Raw genomic sequence first — 24,042 nt, 5'->3', positions numbered from 1 at the left:
CTAGTAATAAAAAAACAGATTTTGGTATTAAGTTTTTCTTTATGATTGATTGATCATTATTCAATACCAAATACATTGTGGGGTTTTTCCGACCACTATGACATCAATTGCCATGCAACTCCAGTCAAAAGACAACTAGAAATGAAAGCAACATTTTAATTTGATTAATATAGATTTGTGCCACTTAATGACGATTATGGGCTTATGTCTTCCCACTAGTTTTTCACTTGCATGATAATAAATGTGAAAGGGACTCTTCTTTAATCTTTATCTAGTTACACGACTTACATCACAATTAACAAAAAGGAATGCTACTTTTTTTTTTAATGTAGAAATCGAATATCACAACAAAACGTTTAAACTATGTTATTTTAATCGGGTCCATACTAGATAGTTCCTCACCCAATACTTAATAAGAAGAAAAACTCATATTCCACCCAAAGATACGACAACATATTAGAGGGAAACCTTGCTTTCTAAAGACTTGAACATGAATCTCCGGAAATTCAAACTCTTATAGAAAGACTTTCTTACCATTTAAATATTAACTAACAACTTACAAACAATCTTCACAAATGATGTGTTATTAATGAAATGAAAAGAGGGAATGAAGAAATAGAAAAATGTTTTACATATAGTAGGTACATTTAAGCTCTCATATCATTTTGTAAAATTGTGTTTGTAATTTGTTTGTGAATCTAGTATTTGCTTTTGACTAGGTTGTCCAACGAGATTAAATATATATATATATATATATATATTTAAGAGAACAATCTTAGATGTGTGCATTAAACCGAATTTTATGAAATGGAGCTGTGGTCGTTATGAACTTAAAAAACGTTGATTCATATACCTCGGCCTGGCACTTGTATATTTCTCGAGTAATTGGAACACAAAGTTAACCGAAAATCCAATACCGGCCTTTATAAGGTTCTCAAGTACAAAACACTAGATAAATAAGAGTTAAAGTTGAATAAGGTTTAGACTACATATATATACATTGGAACATGTGTAATGTATTACGAGTAAAACGGAATAAAGACGAAGGTAAAAAGGAAACATATATTCTTGATTCTTTACGTATACTTTTATTACTTTTTTTGACCAGAAGAAACACATCTGGCCCTATCGATGTACGATAGATGTGTTTAATTATGGAACGAGTATTTTGTAAGCTTTAAGTTTGACAAAGTTATCTTGTATTTGGATCTATCTTCAAAGATATTCGTCAATCAATGTTGAATTTTATCACTGCATAAAAAAATTTATTTTTTAAGTGCAATGTCAATTTGCTTAGTGTAAGAATTTCACATATTCTAAGAAAAACTAACCTTGATTAAGATAATTCAAAACAATGACATAAGGATAAAAATTTGTTTCTTACTCGAATTTCTGTAATTGGCATGAGCAACCACATGGGGAAAAGGGGCCAATGTCCCTCTTAGATTTTCTATATATTCTTAACATTTTGTTCTCTTTTAAATTTATTTATTTTTTTATTAATTTCTTAATTTTGCTCTCTCTATGAAATTTTTTCTAATACTGTATTTGGACATAAGTTCTTTTTGATCATTTTGCAATCTTTATAATTAAAGCCTCTAGACGAATCTAGTGTGCATAGATTGTTTGTAATTTTAGATTTTATATTTTAGGCCTCTAATATCTTGTTTGACGGTATCTATGTTAATATTGAATAAAACTTTTTGTGGTATGTTTGAAAAAGTATTCTAATATGTTGCTTATTTTCGCTACAAATATAATTTACTACTTTATGTAATCTTTATTTCAATTTCTATTTTATGTAAACTTTATTTTCAAGTAGTTCTCTAGATTAAATAATTCAACCCCATGAATAATGCCTTCTCTACTCAGATAGATTTTCGAGTTACCGAAGTCGATTTTTAGAAATACGATGATTCTAGCTAGATCACTTGGGTGTCTTGAGACTTTCACCTGCTAGATGTAAATTTGAGTTTCGGCTGATACGTTTAAGGGGTTTTTCTTGCAGATGTCATTCTGCGATAAGAAAGCTTGATTAAACTAACCAATTTAATAATTTCTTTAATCGTTTTGTTTAATTTCCTACAATATCGATACTAAATTCAACCCGACTTAGCCCGATCCAACTCGACCCAAGTTGTAGTCAAACAAAGTCAATTAATGTCTCAACCCACACTACACGTGCACTCAACACATCCTATCTTTCACATTTTTCACCTATATAAATATATATTCATTTCCTCCACATAACACTATCTTTCAATCACACCACTCACTCAATCTTTCTATCTCTATCTTTGTATCTCTAACTTCAAGACCATATATCCAATAATATATACTTTTCTTTCTTTCTTTTCTGTAGCCAAACAGTACCTTTCCGTTAACTAGTTCAATCACTCACTCATCAAATTCATAAAAACACTTAAAATTAAATTTCCACACCAATTAATATAACTAGTTCCATCCAATCCATATATAACAACTCTTAACCCACAATGATTAGTGGGCATGATTTCTACACTGTCATGGCAGCCATGGTCCCTTTATACGTTGCCATGATTCTTGCTTACGGTAGTGTAAGGTGGTGGAAAATCTTTTCACCCGATCAATGCTCCGGTATAAACCGTTTTGTCGCTATTTTCGCGGTCCCGTTACTCTCGTTTCACTTCATTTCATTAAACAATCCTTACGAAATGAACTTTCGGTTCATCGCGGCCGATACACTTCAAAAAATAATCATGTTAGTCGTACTCGGCTTTTGGGCAAAATTCGCGAAAAATGGTAGTCTTGAATGGATGATTACCATTTTTTCGCTTTCTACGCTACCCAATACTTTAGTTATGGGTATTCCTTTACTTATTGCTATGTACGGGGAATACTCCGGATCTTTGATGGTTCAGGTACGACAAATGTTGTAAATTAATTTATTTAAAAAGAAAAAAAGATTTACTCTGGTAAAATTAATGTAACAAATTATTTTGTGATTAGTATAAAAAATTTATATGATATGATGCTAAATATATGTTTGTAATTATATTATATTGTAGGTTGTGGTGCTTCAATGTATCATATGGTACACATTACTATTATTTTTGTTTGAGTTTCGTGGGGCGAAAATACTAATAATGGAACAATTCCCGGAAACAGCGGGGTCGATTGTGTCGTTTAAAGTAGAGTCGGATGTGGTGTCATTAGATGGACATGATTTTTTGGAAACGGATGCGGAAATTGGGGATGATGGGAAGCTTCATGTGAGGGTGAGGAAATCGAATGTTTCGAGAAGGTCGGTCGGGCTAAACGGAATGACTCCACGGCCGTCGAATTTAACCGGGGCGGAAATTTATAGTTTGAGTTCGTCTAGAAATCAGACTCCAAGAGGGTCGAATTTTAATCATTCGGATTTTTATTCTATGATGGGGTTTCCGGGTGGGAGGTTATCGAATTTTGGTCCAGCTGATATGTACTCTGTTCAGTCGTCGAGGGGTCCAACCCCTCGACCATCTAATTTCGAAGAGAGTACGGCTCCTGGACCGTTAAACTCTCCAAAATTTGGATCTTATCCTGCTCCAAATCCGGAGATAACTTCAATGGTTCCAAAGACCACAAAAGGAATGCAGATGCAACAAAATGGGCCACAAAATAAGGCCAAAAATGACGACAAAGAGCTTCATATGTTCGTGTGGAGCTCAAGTACTTCACCCGTTTCTGATGTGGGCGGGCTTCATGTTTTTGGTGGTACGGAACAATCGGGTCAACCCGATCACGATGATGCTAAAGAAATCCGAATGGTTGTCTCTTCCGATCAACATGAAACTAAAGGTATAAAACACAAATCATAATGTGTAATTAGTACACTTACTATGTCACACTAGCTACTTATTTTTCAATCGTATTGATTAATATAAGATATGTTACTAGACTTTCTTTACATTCATTCAAGTTGTATATAATATCGGGCTTTTTAGACTCGTGCATTTTGGTTGTTTGACCATTTGACAAACAATTTTTTTTCCCCTTTATTTCAAAACTTAACATCATTAATCTTGTTATGTTTTAATTAGGGCCCCGGGAATTCAAGCGAGATGAATTCAGTTTCGGCGGTGGAGATGACGATGAAGAGAGGGAAAAAGAGGGTTCGGTTGGGCTAACAAAACTCGGTTCAAGCTCAACCGCGGAGCTCGGTCCAAAAGAGGTTACGGTTCTTGGAGGGAATGCCGGAAAACAAATGCCACCAGCAAGTGTTATGACCCGATTGATACTAATCATGGTTTGGAGGAAACTTATTCGAAACCCGAATACATATTCTAGTCTCATTGGTCTAATTTGGTCACTTGTTTCATTCAGGTACCTAAATATATATTTTCTACACTTTGACTAGTTTATATAAAATATTTTATTTTATAATTTTTTTAACTTTTAAGTATAGTAGTGAATAAAGGAACATTTTTAAAGTCTGTTTCTGTAGTTATTATTGAAAGACGGCCGACATATTGTATTCTTTGACATGTGCTTTTCAATAGCAAGATAATGTTTTTAATTATTAATATAAATATAATAGTTTTTCTCAAAACTACGAATAAAATTAGTTGGTTAATAGGACAATACATATATGTTTTTTATTTTATGAGTTGAATTTAATGATGACAGGTGGCATGTGGCTATGCCAAAAATAATAGAGAAATCTATTTCTATACTTTCGGATGCTGGTCTTGGAATGGCTATGTTTAGTTTAGGTAACTTTTTTCTTATTGAATTATCTACATTTCTTATTTCGGAATTTTGCGTCGTACGGTTGATAATGAATTATAAAGATCATATCATCGTGAGTTGTTTAGTTAGCTCTATTTATCGATAATCTTTAGTTAACTTATTCAATGAGTATTTAATCATTCCCGGGTCACAGGTTGGTCCGGCCGTGTGATGCCTAAAACCAAGAAATTGTTAAGGAAACACTTGACCACCGGACCCTTCACGACCGGGTCATAGTTATGTTTTTCATGTTCTCATGGGTAACGGGTCAACCTAATTCGGACCGGGTTTCGACCCATTTACATCCCTAACTTGCAGTATTTGACTTATTAAAATGTTTATTGTTCAAAAGAAAATAATTTTATTTTGAGGGGAAAAAAATTATTGTTATGTTTTGGGGACCATAATGATTGAAAAATAGACATGTTCATGGTCCCTGTAGTGGGTCGTACGTCTTTAAATTCAATCTTTCAACATCAGTCTAATCAATTAGTTAATGACATTGAAGGATTATTCGATTTTTCTTCTACATTATTATATATATGTCCATTTTTATATAAATGTATTAAGAAAATATAGTAAGTTTTGGGTGTTATCTCTTAATGGTAGCAATATATCTGGTTAACTCGACGTCTTATATAGGTTTATAGTTTCTTGACATTAACAGGATCCCATTAGGGACATTTGTGTATTCTATTTAATTATTAAAATCATGATTTATTTGGTCTTGATGTTTACTCTATGAAGGTTTGTTTATGGCACTTCAACCAAAGATAATAGCGTGTGGAAATTCCGTTGCTGCCTTTTCAATGGCTATTAGATTTTTAACGGGACCAGCCGTGATGGCGGCTGCTTCCCTTATCGTTGGCCTCCGTGGTACCCTCCTCCATGTCGCCATCGTACAGGTAAACTTCAAATCATCACCTTATCATCGATCATATATTAATTCATGTTTTATACTTTTTGATAGAGTGTGTTAATTAGTTTTTTTACTACCAATAATTAATACATAACGTAAAGAGACGAGTATAACATTTTCTTTGCCTTGTGTATGAATTATGATAGGCCGCACTTCCACAAGGAATTGTACCATTTGTTTTCGCTAAGGAATACAATGTTCATCCAGCAATTCTCAGCACTGCGTAAGTACTAGCTAACGTACATTAATCACCTATTATGATTCTCATCTGATTTAAATCAAATGCCATAGGTAATTTAGATATATGAGAAGACACCAAAGTGTTATATCTGACCTAATTAAACAAGAAAGATTTAAAAAAATTGTATCTAGTTGCATGATACACAGATATGGATTTTTTCTACAGGGTGATATTTGGAATGTTGATTGCATTGCCCATAACTCTAGTGTACTACATTCTTCTTGGCTTGTGAGACATATATAGGATTTAACAAAGCATGGGGAAGCGAAAAAAAATCTTAAAAATCTAATGTCAAGACAAAAGTACATTGTTCAAGAAAATCGATAATCGCAAGTTCATTGAATGAGTTTGAGGTCCTATGAAGACTCCAAAACATTTGGAAGATGGAATTTTTGACTTGATTTGAAGCACATATCCTTGATATAAGGATCTTGCTCCCCAAACACTACAACTCACAAATTAGAGTGCTAAATTTCCAAGAAGGAATCAAGTGATATAATAGATTTTCTAAGAGGATAACAAGGAAAGATGACAAATTTGATGGACTAAAAAAAAGGTTATCTCAGTTGTATATTGGCTTGTTAGTATAATATAGACAATGTTGTTTGTTGTATCTGCATGTTTAATTGTATAGATTAGGGTCATTATGATTAATTAAGTAAATGTAGCATGATATGTTTATAGAAATATTCTTGTCTTCTTTGCGAGGAATTGACAAGCGATTCTTGTTTTGTATCTGAAACCACATCTGACTATGATATATTGATATTTATATTATTATTTAATAAAACAAATCACCCCTTTTTATTTTGTAAACTTTCTGTTTTGAAAAATCAAAAATATTTTTTTTTCTTTATTCACTAATTTAAACATCTCCATCTAATATCGTTATAATTTCCTTAATTAAATAATTTACAGTATAGATCCCTCAACACTAAAAATAACTACAATATCACATTTAACATCAATTACTTTCACATTCACCATCATCGTCACCCACATCACCGTCCCCACTGTCTTCCCCACTGCCGCCCCCGCCACCACCTCCGTCATCACTAACCCCCCCCCCCCCGGGCGCATTGCGTGAGCATAAATCTAGCATAATATAATAGGGATAAGTGCCCCGGAATGTAGTCAACTAATGCTCAAAAATTATTGTGTGCACGAACTCTAGGTCAGCTTTATTGTGTTCAAGAAACTTGAAATTATATTTATTGTGAACATAAAACGGGATTATGGCTATGTGAGACCGGTTACTTCACATTAAACTGTTTATTTTTAATTTGATATACATATATTTGTTTTTTCACTTCCCTTTGTGACAGCTCCTCCACTCCAACCAAAAATCACCCCATCGAACAAACCACCACCCCCATCGAACAACACCTCCGGCCATCACCAGTTCACCACTACCTTTCCTTCACCGGCCAACTCCTCCACCTTCACTCCCTGCCTCTTGCAGCCTTACTCAACCCGCCAGGAACACCATCACCACCACCAAACAAAGCATCTCACCCACTGTCCACACCATCTGCCATGAAGATGTGTTGTTGAGATCTGATCGAGATTGTTTTGAGTTACGATTTATGCGGACGTCAATTTTGAGCAGTTTAGTGTTGGTTTCAAGTCGAAACTCGAAGAAACAACAAAGTTATGATGATTTTATTTTTTTCGGCGAGATGGTGAATTTTCTGGCGAGTCTCAATCGGTTTAACTTTTGGTGAGAATTTCGTGGTCTAATTCGAAGAAACAAATGTTTAATTGGATTTTTAAGTTTTCCGGCAAGTATTTGCAGTTTCCGGCGAGTTTGAAAAAAAATAATATGTTTTTTTTTAATTATGTGCATAAATTAATCCCAAAAAGTTATTGTGTGCATGTCACGTAAGCAGTCAACGGGTCAATGTGAAAGTGGTGACCGACAAACTTTTGACCCGGTCACTTTTGCATACTGTAGGACTATTGAACAAGTTTCTTGAATACAATAAAGCTGACCTAAAGTTCATGTATACAATAACTTTTGAGCATTAGTTGACTGCATTTCGGGGCATTTATCCCTAATATAATATGGTATGGTTTTTTTTTTCTTAATTGTATTTCCGTGTCCAAGTTACAACACATAAAAGAAACGTTTATTTCAAACTGAACTTGATTAACAATTATATAAATAAGTATAAATTTTTTTTAGGATTATTCTAATGAAATCTATAAAAAAAAACTTATATATTGTATATCAAAAACTCACTTATTAAATTTTATGGTAAAAGTATAACTAATTCATTCATGTTAGCAAAACCCAAAATTAATATATATATATATATATGACATTTTCAAGTTTCTAGAATAGATCATACATGAAAATTGATAAGTTAATTTTGAAGCTCACAATCCATGTGCGAATTCATCATGTGTTTTGATATATATGTCATAAGTTGTACTTCCGATTGATGTTGTATGATGTTTCCTTTCTATAAAGGAATGAAGCAGTCAGAATTGTTTTGTGTATTTTTGGCAAAATTATTAAGAGTCGTGGGCTTTGATTTAAGTTTATATATGATTGGAGATTTTATAAGTAATTTGTAAAATAAATTGGCTGAAGTTGTGTCTTATAATTTGTATAAAAAAAACCGAGTATCAAAAAAAGTTACAAAAAAGAATTTTACATTGCAACCACTGTAAATTTGAAGTAAATTAACTTTGGCCATCTCCAATTGTTGTGGGGACCCCATTCAAAAATTTGTTGGATGGAATGGAACCAAAACAGATCCAGTCAAATTTTAATATGAAAGGTAAATACTCGTTTTAAAAATAAAATAAAAATATATATATATATATATATATATATAATTAGAAAAAGTGATATAATCACCTTTTTCGTAGCTTTTGATTCATATTCATGCATATGCTCAAAACTAAAGAATTGAATATATACCTTGTGGCAACCCTCATAAAAATAAATTCTACAAAGCATTTGAGTTGGCTTTGAAAGCACATTATCTTTACTTTTGTGGCACAACAAAAAGTACTTTTTTGTGGACTTTTGTAAGCAAGTGTGAGACCAAAAGCAAATTTATCACTTTATTTCATTGTTCATTGTCAATTGGGGCCGTCGTATCGATCGACGATCATATACTGATCATTCATCTGATAATCAATAACGCTTTTTCCCTTAACAAATACAATACTTAAATTGGCATGCCAAGTAATAATGCTAACAATAATTTGAATAATGAAAACTGAAATAATCATACACATAAAAAAGTAGTCCAACATTGTTTCAAAGTGGTTAAGGTTTTTGTATGTGAATAAGTATAATGTATGCAACACATGTTTCGAATTTATGATATATAACTTACGTACTTTCAAAAGAAAAAAGTATTGATAATATTACTTGGTCTATCATTCTTCATTTTTGCATAAATTTTCTTTTTTTCCTTGCTACCTATAATCTTTGGTAGTTCAAAATACTTCTTTATAAAGATATACTATACTATATGAAAATTAATAAGTGTTAATGTATATCTGAAAATTGGAAAAACATTAAAGTTAGATGTGAAAAGAATCAAGCACAAAATCATTATAAAGTTTCGAAGCATGGGGATTGAGTGATGGGTTGAAAGCCACATCAATCAATTTTCACTCATGAAGGCTTTACTTTTGAAAATGGAAATTATGGCTGCAATATGTCCAAGTATCTTTCGCGACGTGCTTTTTTCATATTCAAACATTCGAGCCTTTCCTCTCCACACTCATGGAGAGCTAATAATTAGAGAGTCATATGTTAGTATTAGGATGTATCTAAGATTACGAAGAGTGGAGGCAATGCCCCTTCTCCCAAACTAATTAATTAGTTGACAAGTGAATTTTTAGAAGGAAATGCCCTTGCCAAATGGAAGGGGCAAGGAAAGTTTATGGTCGGGCACTTCCTCGGGGATGTTCAGGGCCATTTTGGGGGCGTTTCCGTACACTTTTGGGCGTGAAAATGCCTGATAACGAGCTACTCGATCTGTATAGTTGTGTAGTTTAAGAATAATCATAGGGTAGATATTATTAGAATTTAAATAAATAAATAATTAAAAATAAAGATATATGTTTCTAAATATAAAAATACATATATCCTTTTTTTTTAATTTAGGTTTACTATGAAACTTTAAAAATATACTAGCTAATCAACCCGCATATTATGCGGGTAGCTAAATAGAATTTGGTGTTAAAATTACAGTTTGTTTAAAAGTCATAATATATAAATCACATTTGTTATATTAAAAATCCGTTGATAAATTGATTATGCAATTTTCATACTTCTAACTTTGAAATAATGTTAAAATAATAAAATTTTAATCTACAAATTTGTTTTATATTTCAATATCAACCCTTTGGATAACACTTAACATTTCACTTAAGTTACAATGAAATCGAAAAAAAAAATAATTATATAATTTAAAAAAGATACTATGAAAAATTTAATTATTTATACGAGTTTTGACTTTTAGTTTCTATTCCTCCTAAATAATTAAGTAAAACAAAAATTTTCCGTATACTAAAATTAAGTTAAAATCATTATATCTTGAAATAAGTTTGAAATTGTTTTATTTTATTTATTTTTTTGGATGATGTTATAAAAACGTTAAGTTAACATATTATGGAAAATTATTTTAAAAGAAAATGACATCATCACAATGTCGTTGTAGTGGGGGGTCGAGTGTTGGTGGTGGAGACGGCGTTGAGTGATGTGGATAATTGATGTAAATGGTTAATGAAAATATATTAAAGAATAAAGGATTAGTAATGTAAATTAATCATTAATGTTATGGGATGGTATATGTTGAAATATTTTAAGGGGTGCTAAGTGAAATATTATATATTTTTAACATTTTCATAAATAAAAGGTGCTATTTCTTTTATAATATATTATAGATAAGAGATAAGAGATGTAGCTACGGGGTGATAGTAATTGGTGGGTAGCCTCAACAATGTCGTGTTCAGGGTATTTAAATTTAGTTTTTTATTTATTGTTTTCGAAATAAATCTAATTTGTAATAGTACTAACTAGCATCTGGAAGATGTAAAGTCGGTCGCATTATATATCGTAATCAAGTTATCGCAATATAACAGTTAGTATTTGATGGCACGGAGAAATGACAACAACACCAACAACAAGGTACTCAATCCCGACACAAGTCGGGCTACGAGGGAGGTATGATGTAAACAGACCTTACCCCTACACAAAGGTAGGGAGGCTACTTCCAGATCCACGAGGTGGAAGGGACCTCCGGCCCAAGGATGAAAAAAATAGGGTTGAATCCACCGGAGTGGAAGATATTCTCGATCTCAAGCTCTCGATCTCAAAACTCAATCTGGATCTTAAAACCATATGCTGACATCTCTGATTTAAAAATCAAGAGAAATAGCCGTTTGGAGACAGAGAGTAGAGAGAAAGAGAGAGAGAGAGAATCCATCATTTTCCCAATTGATTATGTTTTGCATAGATATCGATTTGAAGCCGGAAACTAATCGTATACTAATATGGTTTGGGAAGATTCGAAAATGACATATAGTTGCCTGATATGAGAAAAGACATATCAAAATTGACATGAATCGTTGGGTTCGCGAGGATTAAACTTATATTTATAATAATCAATCAATATTTGAATCTCATAAGTTAAAATAGACATCATAATTTTTAATTAGCTCTATACAATTTTATTACTTATTCAAATTTTCATTTTCATATATATAACTTAAAAATAAATTAATTAATTAAAAATACACAGATCAAAAAGATTTGTAGCAAATGTAATAAAATCCGTGCTGCATACGTGTTGGGCCAATCAAAGTGGCCTGAGAAAACTTATGTACTATTGTTGGCCCATTTCACAGAAAAAGCGGTACTATTCTTGTTGGCCCATTTCAATGCCATTGACAATTGACAAGTAAACAAACCATACGAGTGCTTACGAACCAACTCATAATAATATAATATGAAGTAATAATAATATATATACGGTATGTTTGGGAGGAAGCTTTTTAGAGCGTTTAAGAGCTTCAAGCTTTAAGTTTTTAATAAAAAAACTCATATTTGATTAAAAGTTTTGTTTGGTTAAAAGAACTTGAAACAGTTAGGATTTGGTAGAAAGCTCCAACACTAAACGGTGCTTTTGCTAGCGTTTCATGAAAAGCCCCTAGCTTTTGGCATTATTTTTACTAAAATAGCCTTTACTTTATTATTGGTGAGTAAGCATGGGTAACAGGCTATGACACTCTGCAATTATGCATATCTATATATGTTCTTATCACTTATAAAATATGTCTAACACACTGCACTATATGTTTGTCTACTGTACGTTTTCTATATGTAAGTTAAAATGGGTTACTCTTATAAATTGGAAATACATTCTTTTTTAATGTATTTAATTGATAAATAACTATGTTAAAAAAGAAATTGATAAATAACTTATCTATCAATAAACTAAAACAAGTCCAAGACTTTCTTTATCGACATGTGACACTTTATTTAAGTGATACGTGTCATTTAAAATCTAAATTTATCCTATTTTTCAGAATAATTAAAATTTTAATTAATTATATATAGATAAGTTTATTTAAATGACACGTGTCTTTTTAAATTTATTTATACATATATACATAAGTTTAATATTAAATAATTTTTATGTTTGTCCATTTTTGTCATTTTACACATTTTATCAAAAGCTTCAGCTACCCAACCAAACACCCAAATATATTTCAAAAGCTCCCGCTAACAACCTTCAGCAACAACTAATAGTTACCAGCTATTTTTACCAAACATACCCATAATGTAGAGAATTATATTGTAAGAAATGAAGGGTTCTTTTCCATTTCTTTCCTATATTTGTTGATACAAATATTAATTATAATCATATATCTGGTAAAAATCACACAAAAAAATATGAGTTACTTTGAGGAAGTTTCAATTTGTGATTCATTTTTCAATTAAATTTTTAAACATGTACAAGAGTAATCCTATAACTCTATAAGCACATTGAATACATGCATATGGGCAAAGCGTGTATTCTTTCGTGCAATTTGGTATTATATAAGATCTTGTATCCGGCTAGTTTAACACTATTAACAGTTTAACATTATTAGTTTAACACTTTAACACTACTCGAAGGAGGGCATAACTTTTTCTTTTACTGTTTGTTATGGTCATCATAATTACTTTTGCTTATGCCGCAGTTAAAGGGGCAATTTAACATAATTTGCCCCAATTGCCCAAAAGTGTAGTCCCATTTGTTCAATTACATCATTCATTTATTTGAATTATGTGATGTTTGGCAAAATGGGTGACATTTTTTGATCTAATGGCAATAACAAAATTCCCGTTGGCAATAAAATGGGGCTTTGTTAAATACTTTTTGCAAATGTATACGAGGTTTTACTTACTATATATATACGGAAACCCAATATATTATCCGCAAAAATCTCAAAATTAGCCAAACCACCATTTTTTCTAGCAAATTTTTATGCAATCATGATCAATGTTTTCAATTATTTTTTGTTCTGTTTTTAATTTTATCACTCACATATTGTGAACATGTTCATGATTTAAACCTCTAATTACATTAATCATAAATGTCAACTAAAGAAAACCGAGGTCTTGAAGAAGGAAGAAATCCTAAAGGTCAATATTCACCAAGGCGACATGAAGGTTCAGGCCTTTGTTCTTCGCCGGAGGTGGTTGTACTCACCCAAAAAGTCTTTGCAGAAACCGTGGGAACGTATTTTTTAATATTCATAGGTTGTGGTACATTTGTTGTGGACAAAAGATATGGTTCGATAATAACATTTCCTGGAATGTGTGTGGCTTGGGGTTTGATTATCATGGTCATGGTGTACTCCGTTGGACATATATCCGGGGCGCATCTTAATCCTTCTGTCACCATTACTTTTGCCATTTTTAGACAATTTCCATATAAACAGGCATGATGATTATTGTTAATGAGTAATGACTACTTCATAAGTTTTCAAACTAATTATGAAAAATATGTATAGGTACCTTTATACATAGCAGCGCAATTGCTAGGATCAATTCTGGCAAGCGTGACATTATACATGTTATTTGAAGTCGAACAAGATAATTTTTTTGGGACGGTACCTAAGGGATCAAATGTTCGTTCGCTTGTTCTTGAGATGATAATATCCTTCCTCTTGATGTTTGTGATATCCGGTGTTGCCACAGATAATCGATCAGTTTAGTAAATTTATTTATTTCTCAATATAACTTTATATGTTTTCGTTTTATGACCTAGATTCACCGTTCTCATGTTTTCATAGACAGGAGAATTGGCTGGAATCGCTATTGGAATGACCATACTTATAAATGTACTTCTCGCCGGGTAAGTATTCTCTCCTTAAAAAACAAACATGTTACTTGTTTTGATAGTTTGAGACATATGTGACCCCTATAATATTTAAGTTAAATATTTTTGTAGGCCGGTATCAGGGGCTTCAATGAACCCGGCAAGGAGCCTTGGTCCAGCGATAGTAATGAACCAATACAAAGGAATATGGATTTACTTGGTTGGCCCAACGGTAGGCACAATTCTAGGAGGTTTTGCTTACAACTTAATTAGGTTCACCGATAAACCGCTTCTTGAGTTGACACAATCATCAATGCTTTTAAGAAGTCTTACAAGACAACGTTAGCATAGTACTAAGTGCTTGATTTCTAGTCACTAATTCAAATATTTCGAATCTTGGATTTGCTCTCGCACTCTTGATTATTTTGTTGGGTTGATCGATGATCATTAGGAGCCCATAACGATAAATGGTTCAAACATATTTCATTGGAGCTTAATTTAGGGTCCGTGTAGGATAAAGTCATATACATAGGTGGCAGTTTCAACAACATGATATGATACTAGCGGAGTGAATTAGTTCTTTTTGTATGACTATTTTGTAAGTATTATATATACATACTCATAAATGTGTATAGATCAACGAGAGATATATATGATATGAGCTAGCTAGGGTGAAGAGTAACATGATGTGAACTAGTTTAGTATTTTACTTTTGAAACTTACTCCCAAGTTTTGGTTATAAACATATTTATCTTATATTAACCCCACTTCTGTCTTCTATGGTTATGAGAATCATTACCGTCGAGCAGTGTATGTGGCGTGACATCCTTGTTCGGTTTTTATATTTGCTTATTTTCGTTAGTAAAATAAAGGAAGATCGACATCATATCCTTGTTCGGTTTACTAATTTGTGAAGGTCGAGTATTTAATCAAAATAACCCAGTTTAACTAGGTTATTTGTACGTACATGTGACTATTTCCAAATCATTTAATTTCTTACAACTAACCTTAAAATATGGGGAAAGGTTAGTTAAAATATGCAGTACCTATCTTAGATAAAGCAGGAGGGGATTATGTAAAATTCAGGGAGAGATTATGTAAAATTCAGGGGGACTATGTATGTTTATCAAATTCAAAGGTTTAATTTATAAGTTTTTTTAAAGTGACAGTACCTAATCTTAGGTAAAGTCTTCAGTACGGATCATTTTTCCTTCAAATATTTACTAACAAAAGTAAAATTTTATAAGTTACAGTACTAAATTAACACCAGCACGCCAACGTTGGTCACTTACTGTATATTCAGTTCACTGCTAGAAAACTCTGTGTTCACTGACGGTCAAATCCGTTCCTAACGACTATCCGTCGCTAATTCGCGCTTATTTGCTACTATATATTTATGCATATATATTTCAATTAAAGTAGTTAATTTATTTGAAAGAGATCTATCTCTATTCTATGATGGCATTAATTGCTCCATATGTACTTCTTGGATCTTGTTCACATTTGATCGATCCAAGGAACTTCAATCCTTACACAACATTAATTATTTTTTGGGTTCACATGCATACAATGCGAGCACAAATTAATCGTAAATAGGTTTATATATATAATTATATAAAGTTATAAAACCATATTTGTAGCTGCTAATTGTAACAGCTACATAGATATCACACGTATAAACGTTGCTTTGAAGAAAAGAAAGAAACATAAAATGAACAAAAGCATCACTAAATTTTGGGTATCCTTCATTTAACTTATTTTCAATTAAGTACACATAAACAAAAATAACAAGATCATTATTAATTAGAGTTAAAACATATCTTAATTAACTCTATCAAACTTACAATTAACGTAAACTAAAAATTGATACAACACTAACTAATAATCCAAATATCATCAGAAGCGGTGGCCCAGCCCATAAGTTACGGTGGGCACCGGAGAAATACGGATTAGTAGGATAAACATTTCCCGGTGGACCAGTGGTGTAGATATATTCCGGAGGTGAGAATGCATATCCACCTCCGGTGGTGGTTGTTGGTGGGGGTGGACAGTTTAGTCCGGGGGTTGGAGTCGGCAATTTGGGTGCTGGTGGTGGCGACGGTGGTGGTGGTGATGGTGGCGGTGGGCTAGCAGTAGTAGGGTAACATGGATTGTTACATGGACAACCACCACATTTTATTTGGTCGTCTTTGGTGACAGTAGTGGTGGCGTCGTTGAGTTTTCGATTGATCATTCCTTCGATAGGAGTTGTAGTTAATAATGCTAGTATGACCAAGACAAAAACCCGTGAATCCATTATTGGCAATATATCAAGGCTAATTTGATTGACGGTGGACTCAGAACTCGCGGATTAATTAGTTGGATACAATTCGAGAAATTATATGTACCGAAAATTAAATGAAAAGTAAAAAAAAAAAAAAGATTTTTTTGGGGGTATTTCAAAGAGAAAATGTACAAATAGGAGATGGATTTATGAGGTGGTGGTGCATGAAGGAGTACACTATATGATATGTACATATAGCATGATATATTGCTGGCCTATTTAAAGGGGTGCACCTAGTGAAGGCCAGGTTGCTATTGTTGCTTTTGTATAATAAAGTCCAAATTTACATATACGGAGGACGGAGGATGTAATATAGTTTTTCTTTTGAATGTTTTTCTTTTTTTGAAAACTAAATTACACATATATACGGAGTCTCAATTTTAATGAATTGAGTTTATTAAATACCTATTAATCAATGTCTTTGGGTATAGTTGTTAACAAAAGAGAGTACAACATAAATTAGTTATCTACAACAATTTATATTTTATAAAACTAAAATATGTGTGAAAATTAGAAAATATCACTACCAAAGTATAAGTTAACAAATCCCTTATTTGAAACAAACATAAATAGTTAGGTGAACAATTAAAATAAAATAGAAGAAGTATATATAGTTTATAAGATGTTGCATTTCTTCTTAAAAGAAGACATACTGAGACTGGTATAGATTAAGAAATCATATTACAGGTGAAACATTTTTATCTCAAAAATTAGAGTATACCATATCTTTCTGGGCCTAAACATGTAAAAAGAAGTCTATAATTTCTACTATCAATCATGGTTTTTTGTTATATTTAATGTGGACACTCTATTTACTTATTAAGATTATTATTTACAAATTTATTCTTCTATTAATTAATTAATTATGTAAAGTACAATTATAAAGTGTACCTAGTGAAGGGCATGTGCCCAAGGTTGGCACAAACGTAAAGTTAGGCCTTGAAAGAAAAGGGTGTTGGCCTTATAGTAACATATGATCATATGAAATGTCCTATATGTCTAATCATAGTTGAATCAGCAAATGATTTGTTTTAAAAGATCAATAATGAGCACAATGTAAGATCTTATATATTTGGAATTCATGTAGCAGATAAGATAAGTCCAAAATTCTCAGTTGTCATAACTTTCACCGTTTAATCTATGTTTCCATCTGTTTTGTTATGTTGGAAATTAAAAAATGGACATAAAAAAGATGTGCAAAATAGGTTCAAAAATACATTTTTTATTTCTTTTCCAAAGATATACTAGTGAAGGTGGTAGCTAAATTCATTCAAAATGATAAATGGATAATCTCTTTATTATTGGATTTTTATTGATTGATTCCACAAACAATATATTCAAGATTAAAATAGCTGAGTATATTAATGAACATGTAAAAGAAACTGAACGGATGATTAAAGGAAAAGGAAGAAGTAATAACGAACATACAATGAAAAATGAAAGGAAAATAAAGGGCTGAGATTTAGTTAATATGAGATAATAAATAAATAAATTTAATAATGAAAAAGTCATCCAATAAAGGATAGGTTTTAGTCTTTTGTTAGATCGTGTAAATTAGTAAATATATCTATCCTATACTAATAACAATAATACTAATTATATATCTATCTAACTATAACTCTTATATAAAAGTAGTTAACCAAGCTTTTTAAAGCCCTCTTGCAATCTAAAACTATATTAAAAAAATGCCACATAGGATTTTATCCTATGTGTCAACTCCATATTTTTTTCAAAAATAAACTATATATTCAAAAAAAAAATGAACTTATATATATATATTAGTTAATTAATAAATAAATAAATATATTGTAGAAATCTAAGATCTTCTCATTAAATAAAATGATATCTTCTCTTTAACTAAAAAATCACGTCTATACCTAATGATATTTAATTATCTTTTTTATTCAACATTACATAAAGTTCTTTTCCTTTTTTTTTATGATGATTATATGAAAATTTTCAAAACTATATGAAAATACAAAAATAAAACAAATAAATAAAACAAATTAAGTGTAAAAAATAGATTTAATTAGTTAAAAGATAACATCGAAACTCATAAATCTTAACATTATATTAACTACACCTTGAATATATATTCCAAATTTAAATCTTTTATTTTAATAAACAATATCCTCTTTTAAGTATAAAAACTACCTTGGTGTATACGTTCTTCTTTGTCAATAGCCGGTAAGTACAAATAAGATGGGTTTTATGGTAAACGTACAACTAATTAATACACTTTAACAAAAACCCTTAGGGTTTCGTCTAACAAAACCCAAAAAAAAATTGAGTCATAAATTCAAGTAATTGTAAATCACCCGGAGTCCGAGACCTACCCCACCCTTAAACCAAATTCTACATCCTAATTTTCTTTTTCTTTCTCTTTTGGAACGGCACATTCTACCTCTTCTGGATTAGTCAATTAGATTAAACAAAAATTAAAACTACCATGGTGTTGATAATCCATTTCTAAAAATCACAGCAACACCTTCAAATGAATATAACTGTTTTACTTTTTGGATGTTAAGAAGAACATTCAACACATAAGGCATAGTCAAATTATCCTCTTTGAATTATATATCCAGCCAATTGTAATTTTTCATGTAACTTTTAACTTTTTTGGAGAGAAATGTAATGGAATTGTCACTTTACATTAAGGATCAAATTGTATGTCTTTGAGTTCTGTTGTAACAAGACGACTACATGATACATGTTCTAGATGTAGATCATTTAGTGGCAATAAAAAACAAATTACTAAAATTACTAGAAGAAAAACATATATATAAATTCTTAATGATAATTTAAAGTATAGCTTAATAGCTTAAGTCCTTCTATCTCTTTAAGTTCATATTTTGTCAAGCTTTCGGTTGAATCTATTTCTGTTCAACCATATGTTTATATGTTACTAAACTATTTATATAGTTCACATCACGTAATTCTAATGAAATATTATGTTCGCTATCGTTTCTTCATATATAAAGTGTATTATATAGTTTTTTATACAGCTCGCGCATCGCGCGGGTCAAAAACCTAGTATAAATATATATATATATAATAAAAACAAATCTCGTAAGTCGTGCAAAGAATAATAACTTTGTTTTTTTTTCTCATTTTATTTTGGTGGGGTCTACATGTTCATTATTTTTTATACTATTATTTTTTACTTTTTTCTATTAAAACGGTAAATTTTTATCACCACAAATTTATGTAACTTTATTCATTGGTTTTTATACTATTATTTTTTACCTTTTTCTATTAAAACAGTAAATTTTTATCACCACAAATTTATGTAACTTTATTCATTGGTTTTTATACTATTATTTTTTACCTTTTTCTATTAAAACGGTTAAATTTTTATCACCACAAATTTATGTAACTTTTTCAAAGCTTTTTATTTTATTTTATTTCTTTTAAAATTATTTTACACCAAAAGCTTTGATCTCTTACAATTTTACACTAAAGATTTCATTTAAACTGTATGGGTTTTATTTTCACACAAAAGTAATTTTTACCTTTTTTTTTAAAAAATGGTTAAGTTTTTTTCGCTATAAATTTATTTAACTTTTTTTAACGTTTTTTATTTTTATTTTCTTTTAAAATCATTTTATACGAAAAGATTTAATCTATTACAATTATATAGTAAGGATTTCATTTTAAACTGTACAGGTTTTACTTTCACACAGAAGTTTTAATATTCCTTTTTTCACATGGGCATGCCACCTTCATTTATTTTTACCATTTGTTTTTTTTTTAACCACCAGATAATAACTACATGTTCCCCTTAAAAAATTTGTGTCTTTTAACTCCCGGCTCATGAACCCATAATTATTTGTAAAACATAAACTCATCGTATAATATTAAATATATTTTTGTTGTCATTTTTTTCTATTATTGTTTTTAATATTATACCAATCTTTAAAGAACGTCGTTATCGGTATTAATATAGTTATCGTTAATGGGCTTTGCTATTCTATATTCAAACTTTTGGGCTACTTATTTATATTTAATTTTGGGCCTTGTGCTGACATTTTAGTATGTTAGGTTAATTCAAAACTTTGGATTCATATGTAAAAAATGTCATATTTTTCTATTATTGTTTGTATTATGTTCGTAACACATTTTGCTATTTTTTTAAGAGCGTCGTCTCGGTATTAATATAAGTATTTATAGACGTATTTCGTTATTTCGCCTAATACCAGTATTTTAATAAATTTAAGTAATTTTTTTTTTAAAACATCCACATACGTAATGTCTTCCGTGCCAACGCCCGGGAGTATTGGGATTTGTGCAAAGAATAATAACTTTTTTCTTTTATTTTTTTGTAGGCCCCACATGTCCATTATTTTTTAATTATTACTTTTAACATACATTTTTTACATGCTTAACTTTTTTTTCATTATACATTTATTATCTTTGTAAAATTTTTTAATTTTATTTCTTTAAAATACATTTACACCAAAAACTTTGATCTCTTACATTTTGTACTAAGGATTTCATTTTAAATTGTAGGCATCCATTAAACCCTTTTTATTTCCACACAAACTTTTTAAGGGAATATGTAATACTTTGGTTAGAAAATGGTATAAAGAAATTAATATATCAAAGTCATCTTTTTTCTATTATTATTTGTATTATGATCGCAACACATTTTGTCATTCTTATAAAAGCGTCGTTTATGTATTATATTTCGTCATTTCTCCTAATACCATTTTCTTAATAAATTTAGATAGTTTTTCTTAAAACGAAAGACATCCACAAACGTCATGTCTTCTGGACAACAACCGGATGACATATCTTGTTTAAATTATATCCAAAGGTTGTAGCTGCAAGCCTGAATATTTGATACCGTGTGTCATCTCTAGCATAGTCCCATGTGTCTCTCCACTTCAACATTCATTAATTCGCCTTTCCAGAAGAAGAAAACTTTAAATTAAAACAAATTTGGGACAACGAAAGAGAAATATGTCGGTGTATATTATAATTTATCGTTAGAATTATCTACAGAAAAGGTACTTTAAGACTATTGTATATCTATTTCGACTGACGTTAGTGATGTGTGTGGATGGCTATTTGATACGTACAAAGGAATTCAAAAATGTTTCCACGTATATTAACTTGAAACTTTCTCACTGAAGTCGATTGGTTTTCGATATTTAAGTCTCTTTAGATTGATTGAAACTTGGGTGTGTCATTTATCTTGTAATTATAATAAGTTTAAAACTTGTCACATGTACTGATTTTAAGATAATTATATAGAAATTTTATGAAGAAAAAAAAAAGAATGAGCATGCCAAACCAGAATCGGTAATTAGGTCCAAACTAATTCAACAGAAACAAAGAAGGCCCAAGAAGCCAGACTTGGGCCTACCCAGCCGGCCAGCCCAACCATGTAACAGTACAAAGATTTATTCAAACCCTGGCTCAAAAGTCTTGGCCCTGCTAAACGGGCTTTAGCCCAGTAGAGCCCGAAATGGCCTGGTCAATAGAATGCCCCATTTAACGTTGGCCTTAAGTCCTATGTACATGCCGAATATAAATGATATTGTTATGTAGAAATTGTGAAAGTAGCAGGCAATGACGATTGTCCCCAAATTTCTGATAAAGACCCATTAACCCATTTCGAGTAATGAAGTATTTTCGTTGTATTCACCTTAACCAAGCCCGTTTATATAATATTTTTCTCACTTGCCATCCTCTAAGCACCCCGAAACCAAAATTACCATATTAGTACATAATAATTGTTGTACAGCTTAAAGCCCTGGATATCATAATTAATGAGAACATGACATCTATATGCGAAACACGGAATCCACATACATCTTATTCCATAAAAAGAAATTTCCTAAAATGGTAAAGTATCAAAATTACAATCTACGCAACCAAAACCCTTTCTATTTTTAGCTAGAAACTAACCCCCATCAAATTACAAACAACCCACGTTTATAACCATTCACAATCACCATTTGGGTGATTGGGTCATCTCATCACCACATCAAGCAAAATTTTCATGTCGTTTATTAAGCAATTTTCAAGCTTAATGGCAAACCAACATGACATTCCTTCAGTTGTCATAATGTCATCAGCTACAGGTCGCAAGTTCATACGGCAACGACTTTTCAAATTATCTATACACATTTTGTCTCTCGCCTGCTCATGCCTGGATCATGAAACTGCGGCAATGGACACGTGTTGGCTCGAGCTCTCTTTGAACTTCTAGAATAATCATCCCAACCAAACATTCCTTGTGACCAAAGTGGCTCTTCATACGAACCAACATTGTCATCAAAACCAAAAGTATCGGAACAATTAAAACTCCGCGCCATGTCCCAAAACATATCTTGAATCTCCCCAAAGCTATACTTTTTCTCCTATCAAACACAAATTTTGACTCGATTATTTTAGCTAGTCCAATATGGTACCTTCAATAGGTAATATCTTGAAATAAGGACTAAATATTTTTATTTACCTCTTTCTTTACATTTTCCATTAAAGATGACATCTCTTGTAGAAAATCAGCAAAGCCCTGTTACAAAAACAAAATAATTATAACACGTATGTAATAATTACCAAAAACTTAATTGGAAGAAATCAAGAATAATGTAATCAACAAGTGATGAACAGAGAATAAATATTATAGAAGACAATTATCGAACAGAGGAAATTAATTACTTACCTCATCAACCTCATCTTGAGGATCATACAATCCAACATCATATATTGACCTCTTCTTTTTATCCGATAACACTGTTTCATTATTCCCAAATTAAGATTAAAACATCAATAATTATCAATGTCAGGAGATATTCATATACATACGATAGAATCATAACAAAAAAAAAAATTAATTTTATTAATGAAAAATTACCTGAATAAGCTTCTTGAATTTGTTGAAATTTATGTTTAGCTTTTCCTAAATGTGACGGATTCTTTGTCCATTTATCAGGATGCCATTGCTACACATAACCATACCAAATTTCATAATCAGAAATCCGTCCGTCAAAATAGTTAACAATACATTTAAATATAACATCAAATAGTAAAGCTACCATTTTAGATATAAATAATTAATCATCAAAAATCATAGTTTTCCTCATATATACTTGTAGTAAAAACCAAATGCAAAATATATATATATATATAGGTTGTTAATTACACATATATTTACTAATTATTATTATGAATCAAGCAAGCAATTAATTAAGGAGGTAACATTATTATGTACGTACCATAGCAAGTTTACGGTAAGCACGCCGAATTTGGTCGTCGGAGGAATCCATAGACACGCCGAGGATATTGTAGTACGACAGATTATTAGATCCTTGACTCGAATCCATTTCCATAATATCTTTACTACTGGTTTCAACAAAATATATATATATAACAATGTAGTAGTACGTTTTACAGAAAACACATGTGTTGTGGCCGCCGATTATGTTGTGTTAATTAATTTGTTGAAGTTTATGTATAGAGA

General features: G+C 31.1%; 4 protein-coding genes across 4 annotated transcripts; 2 read left to right on the top strand and 2 right to left on the bottom strand.

Moving 5' to 3' along the window:
• The first annotated feature begins 2,266 nt into the window (after positions 1-2,266).
• Positions 2,267-6,651, top strand: LOC122598222 (auxin efflux carrier component 3-like). The gene is made up of 7 exons (XM_043770825.1): positions 2,267-2,900; positions 3,048-3,819; positions 4,062-4,344; positions 4,648-4,733; positions 5,497-5,654; positions 5,815-5,891; positions 6,075-6,651. The coding sequence occupies exons 1-7, from the start codon at positions 2,496-2,498 to the stop codon at positions 6,139-6,141; spliced, it is 1,848 nt and encodes a 615-aa protein (XP_043626760.1). The 5' UTR covers positions 2,267-2,495; the 3' UTR covers positions 6,142-6,651.
• A 6,832-nt stretch (positions 6,652-13,483) lies between these two features.
• On the top strand, positions 13,484-14,632 carry LOC122598385 (probable aquaporin NIP4-2). Its single transcript, XM_043770980.1, has 4 exons — positions 13,484-13,868; positions 13,941-14,138; positions 14,223-14,284; positions 14,381-14,632. Exons 1-4 carry the CDS (start codon positions 13,521-13,523, stop codon positions 14,592-14,594), a joined length of 822 nt encoding a protein of 273 aa, XP_043626915.1. The 5' UTR covers positions 13,484-13,520; the 3' UTR covers positions 14,595-14,632.
• Positions 14,633-16,094: 1,462 nt separating this feature from the next.
• Positions 16,095-16,544, bottom strand: LOC122597383 (pollen-specific leucine-rich repeat extensin-like protein 3). The gene has a single exon (XM_043769982.1). The coding sequence runs from the start codon at positions 16,542-16,544 to the stop codon at positions 16,095-16,097; it is 450 nt and encodes a 149-aa protein (XP_043625917.1).
• A 5,819-nt stretch (positions 16,545-22,363) lies between these two features.
• Positions 22,364-24,042, bottom strand: LOC122597917 (dnaJ homolog subfamily B member 6-A). Its single transcript, XM_043770505.1, has 5 exons — positions 23,798-24,042; positions 23,437-23,524; positions 23,245-23,315; positions 23,038-23,094; positions 22,364-22,939 (listed from the first exon to the last, which is right to left on the bottom strand). Exons 1-5 carry the CDS (start codon positions 23,909-23,911, stop codon positions 22,697-22,699), a joined length of 573 nt encoding a protein of 190 aa, XP_043626440.1. The 5' UTR covers positions 23,912-24,042; the 3' UTR covers positions 22,364-22,696.

Source organism: Erigeron canadensis, chromosome 4 (assembly GCF_010389155.1).
Source record: "Erigeron canadensis isolate Cc75 chromosome 4, C_canadensis_v1, whole genome shotgun sequence".
Classification (NCBI taxonomy): Eukaryota; Viridiplantae; Streptophyta; class Magnoliopsida; order Asterales; family Asteraceae; genus Erigeron; species Erigeron canadensis.
This window is presented reverse-complemented; position numbering and strand designations above follow the sequence as displayed.